This window comes from Solanum verrucosum, unplaced genomic scaffold, assembly GCF_900185275.1.
Source record: "Solanum verrucosum unplaced genomic scaffold, falcon-dt-bn FXZP01000252.1, whole genome shotgun sequence".
Classification (NCBI taxonomy): Eukaryota; Viridiplantae; Streptophyta; class Magnoliopsida; order Solanales; family Solanaceae; genus Solanum; species Solanum verrucosum.
In genome coordinates, this window is record NW_026019988.1 from 3345653 (window position 1) to 3366082 (window position 20430).

A 20430-nucleotide genomic window follows, 5' to 3' on the forward strand; every position below is an offset into this window, starting at 1 on the left:
TACCATTTTCCATTTCTCAATGAGCTTTAATTGTTAATCCAAAATACCCTTTTTAAAAGTTGAATAACAAAATTATCCTTTATTTAAAGTAAAAATTCTATGTATTATCCCCGGCTGAATCAATTAAGAATATTTTTTATTGCAGACTATCATGGTCACTTTAAGTTTGTGCTTAGAAAAACATTTCAATGGTTAATGAATTTCTATTAACATGTCAAATAATCGTTGTACTAATTGAAAGGCTTTTTAAATCATACGTTGCAAAATTAGACTATTTGCTTTCAGATGAATATCAATAGGGTATCAAATTTAATGATGTTCTTATTAAATGATAAATAAATGTTGAAGTAAACAATTATGCCTTTTCACTTCCTCTGAGCATTGCAATTTTTTGGTTTTTGTTAAATTATCAAATTAAATAGACGATAAATTATCTTATACTTATACGTCAAAAATATGATCATCACTGGAAAATATAATAGAGGAACAATGTAAATGTACCAGGTATGTTCATTTTTCTGCTAAACTATTTTTAATACAAGTTTATTAATAGATTTATAATATTAAAAATTAAAATATATTATAAGATTCTCCAAATAAATTAGAACGGATTAAAATTGCAATCTTTCTTTTCCCTCTTTGGAACAACGTTTGATGTGTTGTGTATGTGTAATGTATATGCGAGTTACTTGTTGGTAAGTTTCTCTTTTGCGTTTCATCATCTTATAATATTTATGTAATTTTTTAATTTATTTATCAATTATTTATTAATGTATTGGTTTGTTTAACTTTTTTTTTTTTTTTTTCACTTTGTCTGATATGATGACATGTAAATTTTATTACTTTTCATGTTAATTGATTTAATATAAGGAATATTTTTTTTTTAAAAATGTGAAATTACACATATCAGCGCGCGTGTAGCACGCTTTATTTCTTCTAAGAAAATCTTAAAATTTCTTCCAGTTTGTGCTAATTAATTAGTGAATGTGTTTGTGATTTATTTTCTTTTGTGTAACACATCCTTACAAACTTGATTTGCTCTTAACAATATAAAATATAATGAAAATTGATAGCAACATTTCTTCTTTATTTAATTTCTATTATGACTTCTATTTCATTTTGTGAAACACAACCCAACTAGTGTTTTGGTATTAAAACCCAACACTATATATAGTGTAGTAACTTGATCGTTGGAAATACCACACACAAATTAATCCCCTACAAACATTCTATATCATATGGAGAAGCACATTTTCTTATTGATTCTTCTATTTTTTATTCAATTTTCTGTATCATTTGCTACCTCAAATGAGACAGACCAACAAGCTCTACTAGCTTTCCAAAATCTTATTACAAGTCCCAGTCATTTTTTGGCCAATAATTGGACCAAAAATACTTCTTTTTGCTTTTGGTTCGGCGTCACTTGCAGTCCAAAAAGGCAAAGGGTTGTAGCCTTGACTCTTCCTAATTTGCAACTTCAAGGCACAATTTCCCCGTCTTTGGCCAATTTGTCCTTCCTCAGTGTTCTCAATCTCCAGAACAACAGCTTCCACGGTGGCATCCCTTATGGCATTGGCCACATGCCTCGCTTGCGAGTGATTGATGTTAAAAACAATCAGCTCAACGGGAGTATACCAACAAGTCTATTTCAAAACCGTAGAGTTCAAGTAATTTCATTGGCTTTCAATGAACTCAGTGGTGAAATGTGGAGAGGGCCATGGTATGTACCCGAACTCAGAGTCTTAAATCTCACCAACAACAGCCTCACGGGTATGATCCCACCTTCTGTTGGAAATGCCACAAAAATGATGAACTTCAGTTTGTCTGGGAATAGAGTCAGCGGCAACATTCCAAAGGAGATCGGTAATCTGAGCCAACTTGCAGATTTGTACTTGACTGATAATCAATTAACAGGTTCCATTCCAGCAGCACTGTTTAATATCTCGTCACTACTTTCCATACATCTGCGATACAATACACTTTCTGGTCCTCTCTTGCTAGATGAAGGGAACATTGTGTCAAATCTGAAGTTTTTAAGTATATCTAACAACCAAATTTCTGGCTGCATTCCTTCCAACATATGCCAACTCACAGAGCTCAAATGGTTGTCTTTATCTTTCAACAACATAACTGGAGACATACCCAAAAATATTGATTGTTTATCTAAGCTCGAGGGGTTCTATATTGGCGATAATCCAATAAAAGGGACTATTCCCACTTCATTGGGAAATATTTCCACTCTGCAATATCTTTATTGTGGAAACAATCGCATAGTGGGGCAAATTCCTCCGCAATTAGGGAAGCTATCAAATTTGAGGCAATTAAGCTTTGACCATAATTTTAATCTTATTGGTCAAATTCCAGAGGCTATTTTCAACATATCTTCTTTCGAAAGGATTGATTTCAGTTTCAATAACCTCTCGGGGAGAATTCCAACCACTACAGGTCTTCATCTTCCGAACCTTAAAGGACTTAACTTGGGATTCAATCAGCTCGAAGGAGAAATTCCATTGTTCATAACAAATGCTTCCAAGCTTGAGATACTGGAGCTAAATAATAACTATCTGACAGGAACTATTCCTACTAATTTGGGAAATCTTCATGAGCTGCGATATCTGATCCTACATGATAATCAACTTACCAATGAACCAAGAGAGCATGAGTTGCGATTCTTCAATTCTTTGGCGGACTGTAGAATGTTGCGATATCTACAAGTGGGTAACAATCCGTTGAATGGCACTCTGCCCAATTCAATTGGGAATCTTTCATCTACTATTGAAAACTTTAATATAGTAGATGCACACATCAATGGCCTCATCCCCACAAGTATAGGCAACATGAGAGGTCTTACAGTCCTAAGCCTTGGAGGAAACAACTTGATGGGAAATATTCCTCCTGAGATTGGTAAGCTTAAACAACTCCAAGGTCTGTATCTACGTTACAATAAATTGCAGGGACATATTTCTGAGGCAGTATGCAATTTATCTAATTTGGTTCAATTATATCTGGAACATAATAAGCTCACTGGAATGATCCCAGAATGTATAGGAGATCTAAGCATGCTACAACTGCTTTATTTAAATTCTAATAGATTTTCATCAAAATTTCCATTGAGCCTTTGGAAAATGAGTGGTCTTCTCTTACTAGACGTGTCACTAAATTCTATAGAGGGAGAAGTTCCATCAGATATTGTAGGATTGAAAGCCATTGTAGAACTATATCTTTACGGTAACCACTTTTCAGGCATGATACCGACCAGATTGGGAGAACTCCAAAACCTGTTGTCTCTTGACCTATCAAACAATTCATTTTTTGGCCAAATTCCATTATCCATTGTCAACTTGATAAGCTTGGAATTCTTGGATTTGTCTTCAAATGCATTGTCAGGTACTATTCCTAAGTCATTGGAAAAACTCTCTTACCTTGAAAGCATTAATGTTTCATTTAATGATTTAGAAGGTGTAATACCGAGTGGTGGTGTGTTTGCAAATTCCACTCTGCAATCATTTCTTGGTAACAAAGGTCTTTGCGGAATGCACATATTTGGGATTCCTGCTTGTGCTATCAATAATCCTGGAAAACAATCAAAGCTTAAGGAGGTTGTGATAAAAATTGTTACTCCAGTGGTTATTTCATCTTTTATGATATTCTTGTTCATTTCAATTTGGATAATGAAACGACAGAAGAAGGGGAAGTCCAAAGATGTGGAGAAGGTACTGGAGATCAAAACTCATCAATTAGTTTCTTATCACGAGATTCAACAAGCAACAAATAATTTTGATGATGAATCAAATTTAATTGGTGAGGGAAGCTCTGGCTCTGTGTACAAAGGCATTTTATATAGTGGAACTGTAGTGGCCATAAAGGTTCTGGATTTGGAAAATGAGCAAGTATGCAAGAGGTTTGATACCGAATGCAAAGTGATGAGAAATGTTAGACACAGAAATCTTGTTCCAGTGATCACTACATGTTCTAGTGACTATATAAGAGCCTTTGTTATGCCAATTATGCCCAACGGAAGTCTTGAGAATTGGCTGTACAAAGAAGATCGCCACTTGAACCTTCATCAAAGAATAACTGTAATGCTTGATGCAGCTATGGCAGTTGAATATCTACATCATGGTCATGTCACTCCAATAGTTCATTGCGACCTAAAGCCAGCCAACGTTCTTTTGGATGAAGATATGGTGGCTCATGTTGGTGATTTTGGAATCTCCAAAATTTTAGCTATAAGCAAGTCCATGGCCTATACCGAGACATTGGGTACTCTTGGATACATTGCACCAGGTATAAAAAATCTACCCTCTTTGATTTTCTCTTATCATAATTAAGCGTCTCCAAATTCTACAAGTAAGAAAAAGCAAGGATTTATTTATGTAGAATTATTGTTGTATTTCAATTGAGTAACTTTTCTTCAATCCTTTTCTAAGAATATGGCTCGGAGGGAATAGTGTCCGCTAGTGGTGATGTTTATAGTTATGGCATTATGTTGATGGAGGTTTTGACCAAAAGACGGCCAACAGATGAAGATATATGCAATGAAAATCTTGACTTGAGGAAATGGATAACACAATCATTTTCAGGGAGTATGATGGACGTTGTGGATGCCAATCTTTTTTCTGAGGAAGAACAAATTACTTGTAAAAGTGAAATGTGCATAGCCTCCATGATAGAATTGGCTTTAGACTGCACAAAGAAAATGCCAGAATCAAGAGTAACCATGAAAGAAGTAGTCAAGAGGCTTAACAAAATCAAGAACACATTTTTGGAAATGTAAAAGTGATCAGCATCTCATTTGGTGATGTTCTTTCTGAGCTGCAAGTTAACTTATTGCTTTTTGTTTACTGGTTTCTTTAGTAAAGGCGTATGTACTACTCGGAGTCATGTATTGTTTATACTTTAGAGTGTTGCATTTTGGAGAAGAAGGGCATTGTTCTGAGGAAGTGGTAATATATCATCTCTTTATAGGTTGGTTGGTGCAATTGAATTTTTAGATTATTTTCTATAAATTTTGCTCACTTGTTTGGAATTGAGACGTAATTATTATTATTGTTTGAATATTCTGCTCTCAGATATTGCAATATTAATTTATGATCAATGCAAGTTGTGATGTGGTCAGGGGCAGATCTAACTTATGTGATATGTGTTCACGTCAATCCACATAAGTTAGATGGGCTCACAGGAATTACAATGTGCTGAATCAAATCCTCACCAATAAGGTGAAAAAGTTAGTAGAAAGTCAATCAATCGAGATAGTAAGATTCCCCCACCTTTTATTACTTCTCCTTTTTCCCATAGTAGAAAAAATGAATTTCTTTGAAATTTCAAAAAGTAGTACATAGAATTGACAGCATTAAAGAGGGTTGTTAACATATTTATAGCAATAAAGAGGGTTGTTGACATTAGTTGGACTAGGTAAGTTTTAATAATTGCATAATGAACGATTGAAAATATGTGAATAAAGTCAGTTTTTTATAATTTCAAAAAAAGTAACTTACTGTTTGCTATTTTCACTAAAAAAAATGTTATACTAGCTGGAAGATGCATCTCGGACACTATTTTAGTGATGTGAGACCTGTTGAAGGCCGGAAACTTGAAAGAGATAACCAAAAGAACTAAGGATAGATGCAAAATGTGTTTGGATGAAGTGGAAAAGGGAACAGAACTATATAGGAATACAACAGACAGATTTGATGAATCAATTCAATTATATTCTTAGAATCAGTATAAACTTAGCAAAAAATCAAGAGGTAATTGTAAAAAAAACACCTAAATGTATACTTTTCTGCGAGTTTTGTAAAGTAAAGACCTTGAAATAGATTCATGGATATCATTAATGTCTTGGAGGAGCAATAGAGGTAAAAATAAATACATCTTGATATTGAATTTGATTGACACAAAAATGAACTGTCTCTTGTACTTCAAACCCCACATTCTTTAGTGTGTTGAGCGAATGATTGTGTTTTCATTCAAGTCTAATGTAAGGAGGTATGCAAACAAATTCTATATTTGGGGACCACCAAGCAAGAAGAATTGAAGATAAAAGATATATAAAGTATCAATTTCCTTGATATTGAAGCTCGAAAAGTCCATAAAATGTGATCTCAAATTACTAGTTATTTGTATTGAGAAATTAACAAAATAATTATAAACATTTGACTATGAAAATCCATTTGTTATTGTATATTAATTTAAATCACCATAAAAATTTATAAATTTTATATCATGGATCCGCCTCTAGATATGGTTGGTCAAGCAACATGCTTTTTTCCAAACTTGTCTTAGACTGCATGACCTCCCGTTCACTTGGTTCGGTGTGGTTTCTATAAGAGTTCATATGAATTTGTAATATAGTTGCTATATCTTGAAGCAATATAATACATTTGAAAAAAAACAAATCCAAGTGCATAGCATAGTAACAACATGAAGAACATTCTCTTATTGATTCTTCTCTTTCAAATTCAATTTTCTATGTTAACTGCTTCATCAAATGAGACTGACCAACAAGCTCTACTAGCTTTCCAAAATATTATTACAAGTCCGAGTCATTTTTTGGCCAGTAATTAGACCAAAAATATTTCTTTTTGCTCTTGGTTTGGTGTCACTTGCAGTTCTAAAAGGCAAAGGATTGTGGCCTTGGATCTTCCTAATTTGCAACTTCAAGGACAAATTTCCCCATATTTGGCCAATTTGTCCTTTCTCAGAGAGCTGAATCTTAGGAACAACAGCTTTCACGGTGGCATCCCTTGTGGACTTGGCCACTTGCCTCACTTGCAAGTGATTGATATTCAAAACAATCAGCTTAACGGAAGTATACCAACAAGTCTATTTCAACACCGGAGAGTTCAGAAGATTTCATTGGCTTTCAATAAACTCGGTGGTGAAATGTGGAAAGGTCCATGGTATGTACCCGAACTCAAAGTCTTTGATCTCAGGAACAATAGCCTCACAGGTATGATCCCTCCTTCTGTTGGAAATGCAACAAAGTTGCTGAACTTCAGTTTGCATGGGAATAGAGTCTGCGGCAACATTCCAAAGGAAATTGGTAATCTCAGCCAACTTGCATCTTTGTCCTTGGACGATAATCAATTAACAGGTTCCATTCCCGCAGTACTGTTTAATATCTCGTCGCTACTTGAAGTGCATCTGGGAATCAATAGCCTTTCTGGTCCTCTCTTGCTAGATGAAGGGAATACTGTGTCAAATCTGAAGTTTTTAAGTCTATCTAACAACCAAATTTCTGGTTGCATTCCTTCCAACATTTGCCAACTCACAGAGCTCGAAGTTTTGTCCATATCTTACAACAACATAACTGGAGAAATACCCAGAAATATTGATTGTTTATCCAAGCTCAAAAAGTTCTTAATTGGTGATAATCCAATAAAAGGGACTATTCCCACATCATTGGGAAATATTTCCACTCTGCAATATCTTTATTGTGGAAACAATCGCATAGTGGGGCAAATTTCTCCGGAATTAGGGAAGCTATCAAATTTGCAGCAATTATGCTTTAGGAATAATTATAATCTAATTGGTCAAATTCCAGAGGCTATTTTCAACATATCTTCTTTGGAAGTTATTGATTTCAGTTTCAATAACCTCTCCGGAAGAATTCCAACCACTACAGGTCTTCATCTTCCAAACATTAAGGATTTTCTCTTGGGAGTCAACCAGATCAAAGGGGCAATTCCATTGTTCATAACAAATGCTTCCAAGCTTGAGATACTGGAGATAAATAATAACTTTCTCACAGGAACTATTCCTAATAACTTGGGAAATCTTCATGAGCTGCAAATACTGCTCCTACATACTAATCAACTTGTCAATGAACCAAGACAGCGTGAGTTGCTATTCTTCAATTCTTTGGCGGACTGTAGGATGTTGCGATATCTACAAGTGGGTAACAATCTGTTGAATGGTGTTCTGCCCAATTCTATTGGGAATCTTTCATATACTATTCAAAACTTTTATATAGCAGATGCACACATCAATGGCCTCATCCCCACAAGTATAGGCAACATGAGCGGTCTTACAACCCTAATCATTGAAGGAAACAACTTGATAGGGTGTATTCCTCCTGAGATTGGTAAGCTTAAACAACTCCAGGGGTTGTATCTAACTAACAATAAATTGCAGGGACATATTCCAAAGGCAGTATGCCAATTATCTAATTTGGTTAAATTAACTCTGCAAGGTAATGAGCTCTCTGGATTAATTCCAGAATGCTTAGGAAATCTTAGCATGCTACAATATCTTTATTTGGGTTCTAATAAATTTTCATCAAAATTTCCATCAAACCTTTGGAAAATGAGTGGTCTTCTCTTTCTAAACGTGTCACAAAATTCTTTAGAGGGAGAAGTTCCATCAGATATTGGAGAACTTAAAGTCATTATAGCGCTAGATCTTTCCAGTAATCACTTTTCAGGAATGTTACCAAGCAGATTGGGAGAACTCCTAAACCTGCAGTCTCTTGACCTATCAAACAATTCATTTTTTGGACAAATTCCATTATCCCTTGCCAACTTGATAAGCTTGGAATTCTTGAATTTGTCTTTAAATGCATTGTCAGGTACTATTCCGAAGTCTTTGGAAAAACTCTCATACCTTAAAAGCATTAATGTTTCATTTAATGATTTAGAAGGTGTAATACCGAGTGGTGGTGTGTTTGCAAATTCCACTCTGCAATCATTTCTTGGGAACAAAGGTCTATGTGGAGTCCACATATTGGAGATTCCTGCTTGTGCTATCACTTATCCTGGAAAACAATCAAAGATTAAGGAGGTTGTGCTAAAAATTGCTACTCCAGTGGTTATTTCATCCTTGATGATATTCTTGTTGGTTTCAATTTGGATAATGAAACAACAGAAGAAAGGAAAGTCCAAAGATGTTGAAAAGGTACAGGAGATCAAGACTCATCAATTATTTTCTTATCACGAGATTCAACTAGCAACAAATAATTTTGATGAATCAAATTTAATTGCTGTGGGAGGTTCTGGCTCTGTGTACAAAGGCACATTATCTGGTGGAACTTTGGTGGCCATTAAGGTTCTGGATTTGCAAAGTGAGGAAGTATGCAAAAGGTTTGACACCGAATGCGAAGTGATGAGAAATGTTAGACATAGAAATCTTGTTCCGGTGATTACTACTTGTTCTAGTGACTACATAAGAGCCTTCGTTCTGCAATATATGTCAAATGGGAGTCTTGAGAATTGGTTGTACAGAGAAGAGTCCAACTTAAACCTTCTTCAAAGAGTCGCCATAATGCTTGATGTGGCTGTGGCAATTGAATATCTACACCATGGGCATAACACTCCAATAGTTCATTGCGACCTAAAGCCAGCCAACGTTCTTTTGGATGAAGATATGGTGGCTCATGTTGGTGATTTTGGCATCTCTAAAATTTTAGCGATAAGCAAGTCCATGGCTTATACAGAGACATTGGGCACTCTTGGATACATTGCACCAGGTATAAAAAAAATCTATTCTCTTTGATTTTCTCTTATCATAATTAAGCCTCTCTAAGTTCTAGAAGTAAAAAGAGCAAGTCTTTATTTATGCAGAATTATTGTTGTATTTCAATTGAGTAACTTTCCTTCAATCCTTTTCTAAGAATATGGCTTGGAGGGAATAGTGTCTGCTAGTGGTGATGTTTATAGCTACGGCATCATGTTGATGGAGATTTTGACCAAAAGAAGGCCAACAGATGAAGAGATATGCAACCAAAATCTCGACTTGAGGAAATGGATCACACAATCATTTTCAGGGACTATGATGGATGTTGTGGATGCCAATCTTTTTTCTGAGGAAAAACAAGTCACCTGTAAAAGTGAAATATGCATAGTCTCCATGATAGAATTGGCTTTAGACTGCACAAAGGAAATGCCAGTATCAAGAATAACCATGAAAGAAGTAGTCAAGAGGCTTAACAAAGTCAAGAACTCATTTCTGGAAACATAAAAGTTAACATGTTGCTTTTTGTTTACTGGTTTCTTTAATATAGTTGTAATTTGTACTACCAGTAGACATGTACTGTTTGTACTTCAGAGTGTTGCATTTCCCTCATTTTGTGATTTAAGATTTAAGAAGTCTTTAATATGTTCTGAATGCTTGAATAAAATTAAGAAATATTATGAATGTGCTTAGCTGCACTATTTTACTTTTTATTTACCTCTACTTCATGTTATGAATGAGCCACATCGACCATATGCCACATGGGCAGAATGTAGTTGTCTTCATTGATAGCAACCAAAAATCTCGGGTGTATGTATGGTATTCTTAGAATTCATGTACATTAGCTGTTTACTGCAGGAACAGGCCGTATAATCCATTTCTGGTATAGATCTTTGTAGACTTTTAATAAAGTCCCTATGTGAGCTTATATAAGTCAGCAAACAGTAAAATGTGAATTTGACAGATGGTATATTGTAGGACAAACATATATTTTATTTACTATCATCATCAAAAGTATACTCGAAAAACAGAACACAGATACAAGTCATTATTAGTACACGCATAAGCAAGCAATAACAAAGCGTTTCATGTCCATTGGCAATTGTTTTTGGAACCCACACTAGATTATCTGATGGTAAAAAGTGACAGACTGGTGATGTTCCTGGTAATATACCGAGCACTCGGAAGGATACATGGGATGGACTCCATTGAGAGGTATCCAAGTGACAAACAGCAATTGCTTCAACTTTATCACCATTTGCATCATTCCTTAATTCAACCTTCAACACCTTGCTTTTGCTGATTGTGTAATGACAGTAGAAAACTGTGTAAGCAGAAGGCATGGTATGGCACACCACCGTCTTAGGAGCATCCAAAATAGTTTAGTTTTGAGGATGATTCAGGGGAGTAGTTGAGTACTCTTCTGAAAAATCATGAGTCGTTGTGGTGGTGAGGGCTTCGATTTGGGTTTTTTCTCCCATAATTCCATGCACAAAATTGAGCATTGCCTCCACGGATGTGGCACAATACTTTGTCTATCTCTTTATGGGTGAATCTTCACATACTCTTAATGTTTCTTCCATGGCTTTTGCTTGTGGAGAGTCTTTCGAGAAAGTTAGTATTTAAGACTAAAGGAGGATTAAGTGAAAATTAAATTACCAGCAGAATTAGGGATACTAGGCTAATTCTCTAATATTTCCACATAGTATGAACAATCTCCTCACATTGAGCATGCATTTCTCAAAAAATACAATATTTGTTGATTTAACTTTAGTTAAATATAAAAAGGGATAATGCATAAATAACCCCTGAAAACTTCTGACAGAACGGAGAGCGATTGCCACCGCCCGACTTCTGTTGAGAATAGTCTACACTGCTTGTCCTTGCCCTTTTACTCTCCCTCCCACATTTCTTAACTTTCTCTTCCTCAATCTGCTGGGCATGAGTCATCAATCTGGAGATTTCCATCTCCTTAATCAACATAGCAGTCCAACATTCCTTAACCACGGTCTCAAAAACTCCTGAAAAAACTTACTTATACAGGCCCTTGAGTCGGACACTATTGATGGAGCGTACTTAGAGAGTTGAGTAAAACTTAAGAGAATACTCCTTCACAGTCATGTTACCTTGCTTCAGTTTAATAAACTCTTGTACCTTGGCTTCACTTAGCTCAAGTGAAAAGAATCTATCCAGAAATGTTGTCACAAACTTATTCCAGTCCACTGTGCCTGCATCAACACCCCTATCTTCCTTCCATTGTTTGTACCAAACCTTAGCCACTCTATTAAACTGGTAAGCAGCTATGTCTGCACTCTAAACTGGAGAAACACCCATAATCTGCATAACCTTCTGGATGTCATCAATGAATTCCTGCGGATCCTCCTCCACCCTAGAACCATATAATTCAGGTGGATTCATTCAAGTAAAATCCCGGACCCTTGCCGCTGCTGTATTTCCATTTGGGTTAACCTGAGCAACAACTCGTTGATTTGACCTAAGAAGTCATAGCCTGAGCTAGCACCTAGAAAGCAGCCCAGAACTCGACATGAGAGACTTGTTCATTCAAAGGGTGTGTTGGAGCTGGTGGTGCTTGTTGGTTTCCATTTGCGTTTCTTCTTCTATAAACTCTTCTGGGAGGCATAATTCTGTAAATGCGTAGAGCACAAGTTAGAAGGAGGTTAGATAGAGTTCACACTCTTTCGCACGATAAGCATCATGAAAGAAGAGAAATATTTTCTAAAATGTTTCATAGCCTCTCATTCATAAGTGTGGCGCGCTTCACACCTATGAATAAGACTCTACTTAACGTGACTTACAGACATCCTAGGACACTTTAAACCTGAGGCTCTCATATCAATTTTGTCACGATCCGAGACTACCCCTAGTTGTAACACGATTCTTAGAGTCACCAGTGACCCTAAGCAAACCATGGTCTGTCTTGACACTAAGGGCCCGTTTGGCCATGCGATATGGTATTATGATATGGAATCATGAGATGAAATTGAAGTTTTGTTTGGATATGCGATATGAAATTTTTGTGTTGTATATTTTCTCATAAACATAAAAATCTCATAAGCTGTAAAACTATTAAAATAGCCCCAATTGTTTATTCAATCTTATCAAATAAACAAAAATTTATAAAATCACATAGTAAATTATTACAAAGTTACTTGTTCTCCACTTAAGTAATTGTTTCATCTAACTTTAATTTAATAAAAAAAAATTGAACATAGATTGTAGTGTACTAGTCTTTAATATAATCCTCCCACATAGTACGGACAATTTCCTCACGTTGAACTTGCATTTCTCAATTATGTGACCGAGAATATGAACCAACATTGTTACTTTGAGCCGGTCAATATCATCCGCAACTATATTTTCATGCTCATAGACCATAAATATTTCATCACTTTAACAATCGATTGGTGTGAGTTAAAGTGACTATATGTTGGTGAGAATAATAAATTTTATGTCGGTGAGAATAATAAATTTTAAAAAAGTAATGATGTGATTATAAATTTTATTTACATATGAAATAAATGGTTAGTAGATATAAATGTGGGGTTGTTTTAATAAAATATAAACTCGTGGATCAATTTTTGTATTAAAATATCTCAAATCATGATATGGAATTACCATATAATTCCATATCATGATTTTTGGAGAATATGAAATCACATCTCATGATATGAAATCATGAGATGGAAACAGTGTAAAATCGCATGTCCAAACGTTGATTCCATCTCACGATACCATATCATGATATGGTATCGCATGGCCAAACGCCTACTAAGATTCATACATACAATAACTGAATATGATTGTTGTGGAAGCTAAACTGAGATAAATCTAAAACAACTGAATAGTAAAATAGAAATCGTTTGAACAAACCATAAAGCTGAAACTACTGTCTGACTGTCTAAAAACCTTTACTAAGATGAGTTGTTGGGACAAGCCCGCAACTAACTCTAACTGTCTGAAACTGAAAAATTAACATAAAGAAATAACAATAGCTCTTATCCTCGAAAGATGAGGACTTACCAAGCTCAGCTGCTGAGATGATATGAAAATCATACTAACCACGAGATAGATACCGAGGGTCTGAACCTATATTATAAAACAATATGGCATAAAAGAGTATGCCGTCAGTACTTTGAATGTACTGAATATATGAGATAAACATAATAATCTAACAAGTTGAACATGATAAATCTAAGATGCTAAACTGAATATAAAACTGAAACTAATAAGCCGATGCAATGACCAAGTAATAAGCATGTAAGTAATCAACACTGTGCTGAGTAAACTAGAATACAATGTCATCAAATATCTGAGATTGAATTGTGGGAGATACTATTAACCGACTTTATTCCACTTGAGCTAAATGGAGTCCAACCTATACCCTAGCTAGAAAGGCGCTCTGTACTTTACCAGGCTACGAACACTGTCTAACGTGGATCCACTAAGATGATGTCCAAAAAGGACTAAGGTGTCGGTCCTAGTCTGATAGGTGACCCTTAAAATCTATGTTGGCGCGTAATTTTGAGACTTAAAAATTGCTACTAAAGGTGTCAATCCTAACAGACGGGTGAACCTCCATCTCTACGTCCGCTCGGTGCTAAGTTATACTCCCAACTGGATAACTCAATTATACTAAAATCTGAGACTGAAATAATAAATGCTTTATCTGAAAGCATCAAATACATATGGAACTGAGAGATTGACAGTACAACTGATCATAACAAATTATGTCATCCCCAATAAAACATGAAATTTAAGCAATGCAATTTCAAGGACATGAATTTTCCCTATTCTGAATGCTTACGAAAATAACCATATAAGAATATTGAATTTTAGGTTGAGACATATATTCATGGGCTATTCATGAAGAAAAATTGAAATAAGATGCAATTCATGCTTTTCATATGAACCCTAAGTTATGTAGAATTTGATTAACTGAAGAATAAGGTTTTCTTTGGAATTTAATGGATTTAAAGATATTCATCAATGAAATCTCACATGCCTGAAATGGGAAACCTTGCTAAATTTTATGAATTCTTGGAGAAATGCTTTGGACTTGGATCTTTTATAGCTTGAACTTGAGAAACCCTTCTATGGAGTTCTTGGATATGAAATTTTTTGTAACTTATGAAATCTGATTGACTTAGGCTTTTGGGGAAGTTAATATTCATGGGTAAGGGTTATGGGATGAGGAAAAGACAAAAACACCCCTCCTAAAACGTGAAAAAAAAGAGAACTAAAAGAATTCCGAAGAAACGTGCGCGGTTGTGCAGCTGAAAACTACTTCGCGCAACCTTAACAGTAGCACTGCCTGTTAGGACCGAAAATAAGCAGGTGTAGTGCGGAAGCTAGCAAAGCAAACCTCGAAAGACCATGAGTAAGAAGACAAACAAGAAACACACCAAAAGAGACAGATTTAAACGTGGTTCGGTTAATCGACCTACGTCCACAAAGGAGATGAGCAATCCACTATATAAATATGAAAGTACAAAACATAGAGAGAAACAACCTCAACCAATTCACTCAGAATACATGGGAGGTTCACACAAGTGATAACGTATCAAGCTTGTGTCCCACAAATTCTCCCCTAACCAAAACTCTCAAAGCCCTTAAGACTACATTGTGAATGTTGATTAAGTTAGAAGGAACATGTCATTATTTATAGAGTCCTAAACCTTTTCCTACAAGAAAATGACTAGCCAATCCAAAACCTTTTCCTAAAAGGAAAACCTATTTATGGTAAGAAATTCAGGGAAAATAACCCCAACAAATCTCCCGCTTGTCCTGAATTTCTGACAAAATAAATTTGTCCACCTTTTTCACACAATCTTCGACAGCTTGCTTCTCCTCTCCATAATCTCCTCCATCAAATCTATGTATCAACACAGAGAACCTCTCTGAAACAATTTCTCCAACAAAAATCTTCATTACTATCAAAAAAGTTACGGCTAGAACTACACCCGCCAAGATGAACACCCATCTTCTAACCCGGTTCAATCATCGATTATCGAACCACTGAACCTGACTCCATCATTAAATCTGGCTCTGATACCACTTGTTAGGACCGAAAATAAGCAGGTGTAGTGTGGAAGCTAGCAAAGCAAACCTCGAAAGACCATGAGCAAGAAGATAAACGAGAAACACACCAAAAGAGACAGATTTAACGTGGTTCAATCAATCGACCTACGTCCACAAAGGAGATGAACAATCCACTATATATATATGAGAGTACAAAACATAGAGAGAAACAACCTCAACCAATTCACTCAGAATACATGGGAGGTTCACACAAGTGATAACGTATCAAGCTTGTGTCCCACAAATTCTCCCCCTAACCAAAACTCTCAAAGCCCTTAAGACTACATTGTGAATGTTGATTAAGTTAGAAGGAACATGCCTATATTTATAGAGTCCTAAAACTTTTCCTATAAGAAAAGGACTACTCAAAATATTAAAACCTTTTCCTGAAAGGAAAACTTATTTATGGTAAGAAATAAAGGCAAATAAACCCTTGCCGCGCAACGGACATCTACTTTGCGCGCGGATCACACAGAATATGTAGTGCCTAGTAAAATAGGCATAACTTTTAGCATAAAGCTTGGATTGACGAACGGTTGAATGCGTTGGAAAGAAGGCTTCACAACCTTTCATTTTCTTGGTACTAGGCCACAAAAACTCTTCATACACTAGGAATCCCTTATGACCCTTGTTCACATGCATCCAATACACTTTACACACTTATTATTGGACCTTTACACCAAGTCAAACTTAAATTTGGTGGGTTCAAATCGATACACATATGGAGAATGGTACATACCTTTATTTAGAAGTTGCGAGGTATTATAGATGTAGTCAAGAGGCTTAACAAAATCAAGAACACATTTTTGTAAACAGAAGTTTGCATATCTTCCGGTGGTGTTTTTTCTGAGCTACAAGTTACCATGTTGCTTTTTTGTTTACTAATTTCTTGAATAATATAGTCGTTGTTCGTTCTACTTGTAGACATGTACTGTTTGTACTTTAGAGTGTTGCATTTCCCTCAATAAGCTACTTTTATAACGAGAGATATATCAACTTTAAATCGCAAAATTGGTGGCTATATTAGACCCTTTTTTCCTTGTATATATGTATGATTTCAGACTCACTGTTGTGTTCATTGCAACCTAGCTCAGTCTATAGACTATTACATTACTGATGGCGTGATCAAAGGTAAATTCAGGATTACTTTTTAAGATTCCTAATTAACATTAAATACATTATATTTTTAAGGCATAATACATATATTGGACCCTAAACTTGGCTTCAAATTTTAACTTTGACCTCTAACTTTCATAGTGCACAAACAAGCACTTTAACTATCCAACCTTTTACTAAATAAACACGCGAACCCTACTTGGCAAAACGAGTGATGTGCACGTATTCTGCGCGAGTTAGGAGCAATTTTTGAGTCCCACAATAGTAAAAAAATGTTGAAATGACAACTCTACCCCCCCCCCCCCCCCCGGATTCCGGCAACCCAAAACCCCCGTTCATTTTCTTCTTTTTCAGGCAAAACGCCACCACCAAATGACCCCAAACAAGTACCTCCAACCCAGCCGTTCTCCTTCTTCCTCCACACCGGAGCACAACCCATGAAGCGAACGAACTTCGAGCTCACTAAACCCACCAAATACCAGACCCCAAACCCATCAGATTCGCCATCTCCGGCGAGAATCATCACGAAACAACACTGCTGGTTGCAGCAGCTAGAACCAGACACAAAACAGCAACCAAATGACCCCCCAAACCCCATGAAAACAGACCCAACAACCACAAACACCTATAAATTAAAATTAATTTTGATTTTTTTTAGTTCTAAAATGACGTGTAAAATATTTAATTAGTTGGCAACCATTGAGTGGCTCACTAATACACGTTGGAGCGTTTACATTTCACACTCTTTGGCTGCAAAAATTGTGTGTTTATTTATTTAAAAGTTGGATAATTAAAGTGCCTGTTTGTGCACTATGAAAGTTGGAGGTCAAAGTTAAAATTTGAAGCCAAGTTTAGGGTCCAATATATGTATTATGCCTATTTTTAAAGTTATAAATTCATGTTCACTATTTATTACAATCTTAGTAAATTTTTCCACATAAATTTTGTACTGACCCAATAACAAAAGGTCAAGCAATATGCTTTTTTCTTAACTTATCTTACACTACGTGGACTCCCATATTTGACTTGGTTCTAGACCATATAATATATATATATACATACGTTTTTCTATTTCTTTCTTAATAATGCATGTAATTAACTAATCATATTATATAAATATACTTTCTTTCTTGTGTCAATCAATTCACCTGTCTTTTTGTGCTTTTGCCTTTATAAAGTTGGCCAATGTATTCCTCAATTTGATGACATAAAAGGTTGTGGAAATCACCTTTATTAATCTGTTCAAAAAAGTTTAACAACCAATTTACTTTTATCTAAAAGCAAAATTACACTTAAATAATTTATTTCTACTAATTAATGATAACCTTTTCTTTTCTTGAAACATATTGTTTTAACCTCTCATAGTTGAAGAGTTGTTGTATAGGTGGGTAATGAAGAATTTTGTAGTGCCTTTAAGGCTTTTTCATAATCTATAAATATAACAATGAGCTTTTTAATTACCACACATACAAACATTCTATTTCCAATGGAGAAGCACATTTTCTTATTGATTCTTCTACTTGTAATTCAATATTACTCTGTTGGTTCCTCAAATGAGACTGACCAACAAGCTCTACTAGCTTTCAAAAATCTTATTACAAGTCCTAATCATTTTTTGGCCAATAATTGGACCAAAAATACTTCTTTTTGCTCTTGGTTTGGTGTCACTTGTAGTTCAAAAAGGCAAAGGGTTGTGGCCTTGGCTCTTCCTAATTTGCAAATTCAAGGCACAATTTCCCCGTCTTTGGCCAATCTGTCCTTCCTCAGTGTTCTCAATCTCGAGAACAACAGCTTCCGCGGTGGCATCCCTTATGGACTTGGCCACTTGCCTCGCTTGCGAGTGATTGATATTCAAAACAATCAGCTCAACGAAAGTATACCAACAAGTCTATTTCAAAACCGGAGAGTTCAAGTAATTTCATTGGCTTTCAATGAACTCAGTGGTGAAATGTGGAGAGGGCCATGGTATGTACCCGAACTCAGAGTCTTAAATCTCACCAACAACAGCCTCACGGGTATGATCCCACCTTCTGTTGGAAATGCCACAAAAATGATGAACTTCAGTTTGTCTGGGAATAGAGTCAGCGGCAACATTCCAAAGGAGATCGGTAATCTGAGCCAACTTGCAGACATGTCCTTGACTGATAATCAGTTAACAGGTTCCATTCCCGTAGAACTGTTTAATATCTCGTCACTACTGTACATACATCTGCGATACAATAGCCTTTCCGGCCCTCTCTTGCTTGATCAAGGGAATATTGTATCAAATCTGGAGCATTTAATTATATCTTTCAACCAAATTTCTGGTTGTGTTCCTTCCAACATATGCCAACTCACAGAGCTCAAAGTATTGTCCATAGTTTACAACAACATAACTGGAGAAATACCCAAAAATATTGATTGTTTATCCAAACTCGAGATGTTTCTTATTGGTGGTAATCCAATTAAAGGGACTATCCCCACTTCATTGGGAAATATTTCCACTCTGCAATATCTTTATTGTGGAGAAAATCACATAGTAGGGAAAATTCCTCAAGAATTAGGGAAGCTATCAAAGTTGAGGGTATTAGTCATTGAGGACAATTCTAATCTTATTGGTCGAATTCCAGAGGCTATTTTCAACATATCTTCTTTGGAAGTGATTGCTTTCAGTTTCAATAACCTCTTGGGGAGAATTCCAACCACTACAGGTCTTCATCTTCCGAACCTTAAAGAACTTTACTTGGGAGACAATCAGCTTGAAGGGGAAATTCCATTGTTCATAACAAATGCTTCCAAGCTTGAGAAACTGGAGCTAAATGATAACTTTCTGTCAGGAACTATTCCTACTAATTTGGGAAATCTTCATGAGCTGCGATATCTCTTCCTACATCATAATCAACTAACCAATGAACCAAGAGAGCGTGAGTTGTTATTCTTCAATTCATTGGCGGACTGTAAGATGTTGAAATATCTACAAGTGGGTTTCAATCTGTTGAATGGCGTTCTGCCAAATTCTATTGGGAATCTTTCATCTACTATTCAAAACTTTCATATAGGTCATGCACACATCAACGGCCTCATCCCCACAGGTATAAGCAACATGAGCGGTCTAATGACCATATACTTTCAAGGAAACAACTTGACAGGGAGTATTCCTCCTGAGATTGGTAAGCTTAAACAACTCCAGGGGTTGTATCTAACTAACAATAAATTGCAGGGACATGTTCCAGAGGCGGTATGCCATTTATCTAATTTGGTTAAATTATTTCTGAATGGTAATGAGCTCTCTGGATTAATTCCAGAATTCATAGGAAATCTTAGCATGCTACAACATCTTTATTTGGATTCTAATAAATTTTCATCAAAATTTTCGTTGAGTCTTTGGAAGACGAGTGGTCTTCTCTATCTAAGTGTGTCACGAAATTCTATAGAAGGAGAAGTTCCATAGATATTGGAGAATTGAAAGCCATTGTAGGACTATATCTTTGCAGTAACCACTTTTCAGGCGTGATACCAACCAGATTCGGGGAACTCCAAAACCTGCAGTATCTTGACCTATCCAACAATTCATTTTTTGGCCAAATTCCATTATCCTTTGCCAACTTGATGAGCTTGGAATTCTTGAATTTGTCTTCAAATGCATTGTCAGGTACTATTCCCAAGTCTTTGGAAAAACTCTCATACCTTAAAAGCATTAATGTTTCATTTAATGATTTAGAAGGTGAAATACCGAGTGGTGGCGTGTTTGCAAATTCCACTCTGCAATCATTTCTCGGGAACAAA

The 20430-nt window shown here is 35.7% G+C and overlaps 2 protein-coding genes across 3 annotated transcripts in view; both read left to right on the top strand.

Annotated features, from left to right (window-relative positions):
- The window catches only part of LOC125819017 (ras-related protein Rab11D), a 138836-nt gene that overhangs the window by 40569 nt on the left and 77837 nt on the right, over positions 1–20430 (top strand). The window lies entirely within an intron of this gene.
- The window catches only part of LOC125818885 (probable LRR receptor-like serine/threonine-protein kinase At3g47570), a 78887-nt gene continuing 59695 nt past the window's right edge, over positions 1239–20430 (top strand). Inside the window, exons 1-2 of the mRNA XM_049498396.1 lie at positions 1239–3387; positions 8570–8704. Coding sequence (XP_049354353.1) covers positions 1239–3387; positions 8570–8704 — 2284 coding nt within the window. The remainder of the gene's footprint in view (positions 3388–8569; positions 8705–20430) is intronic.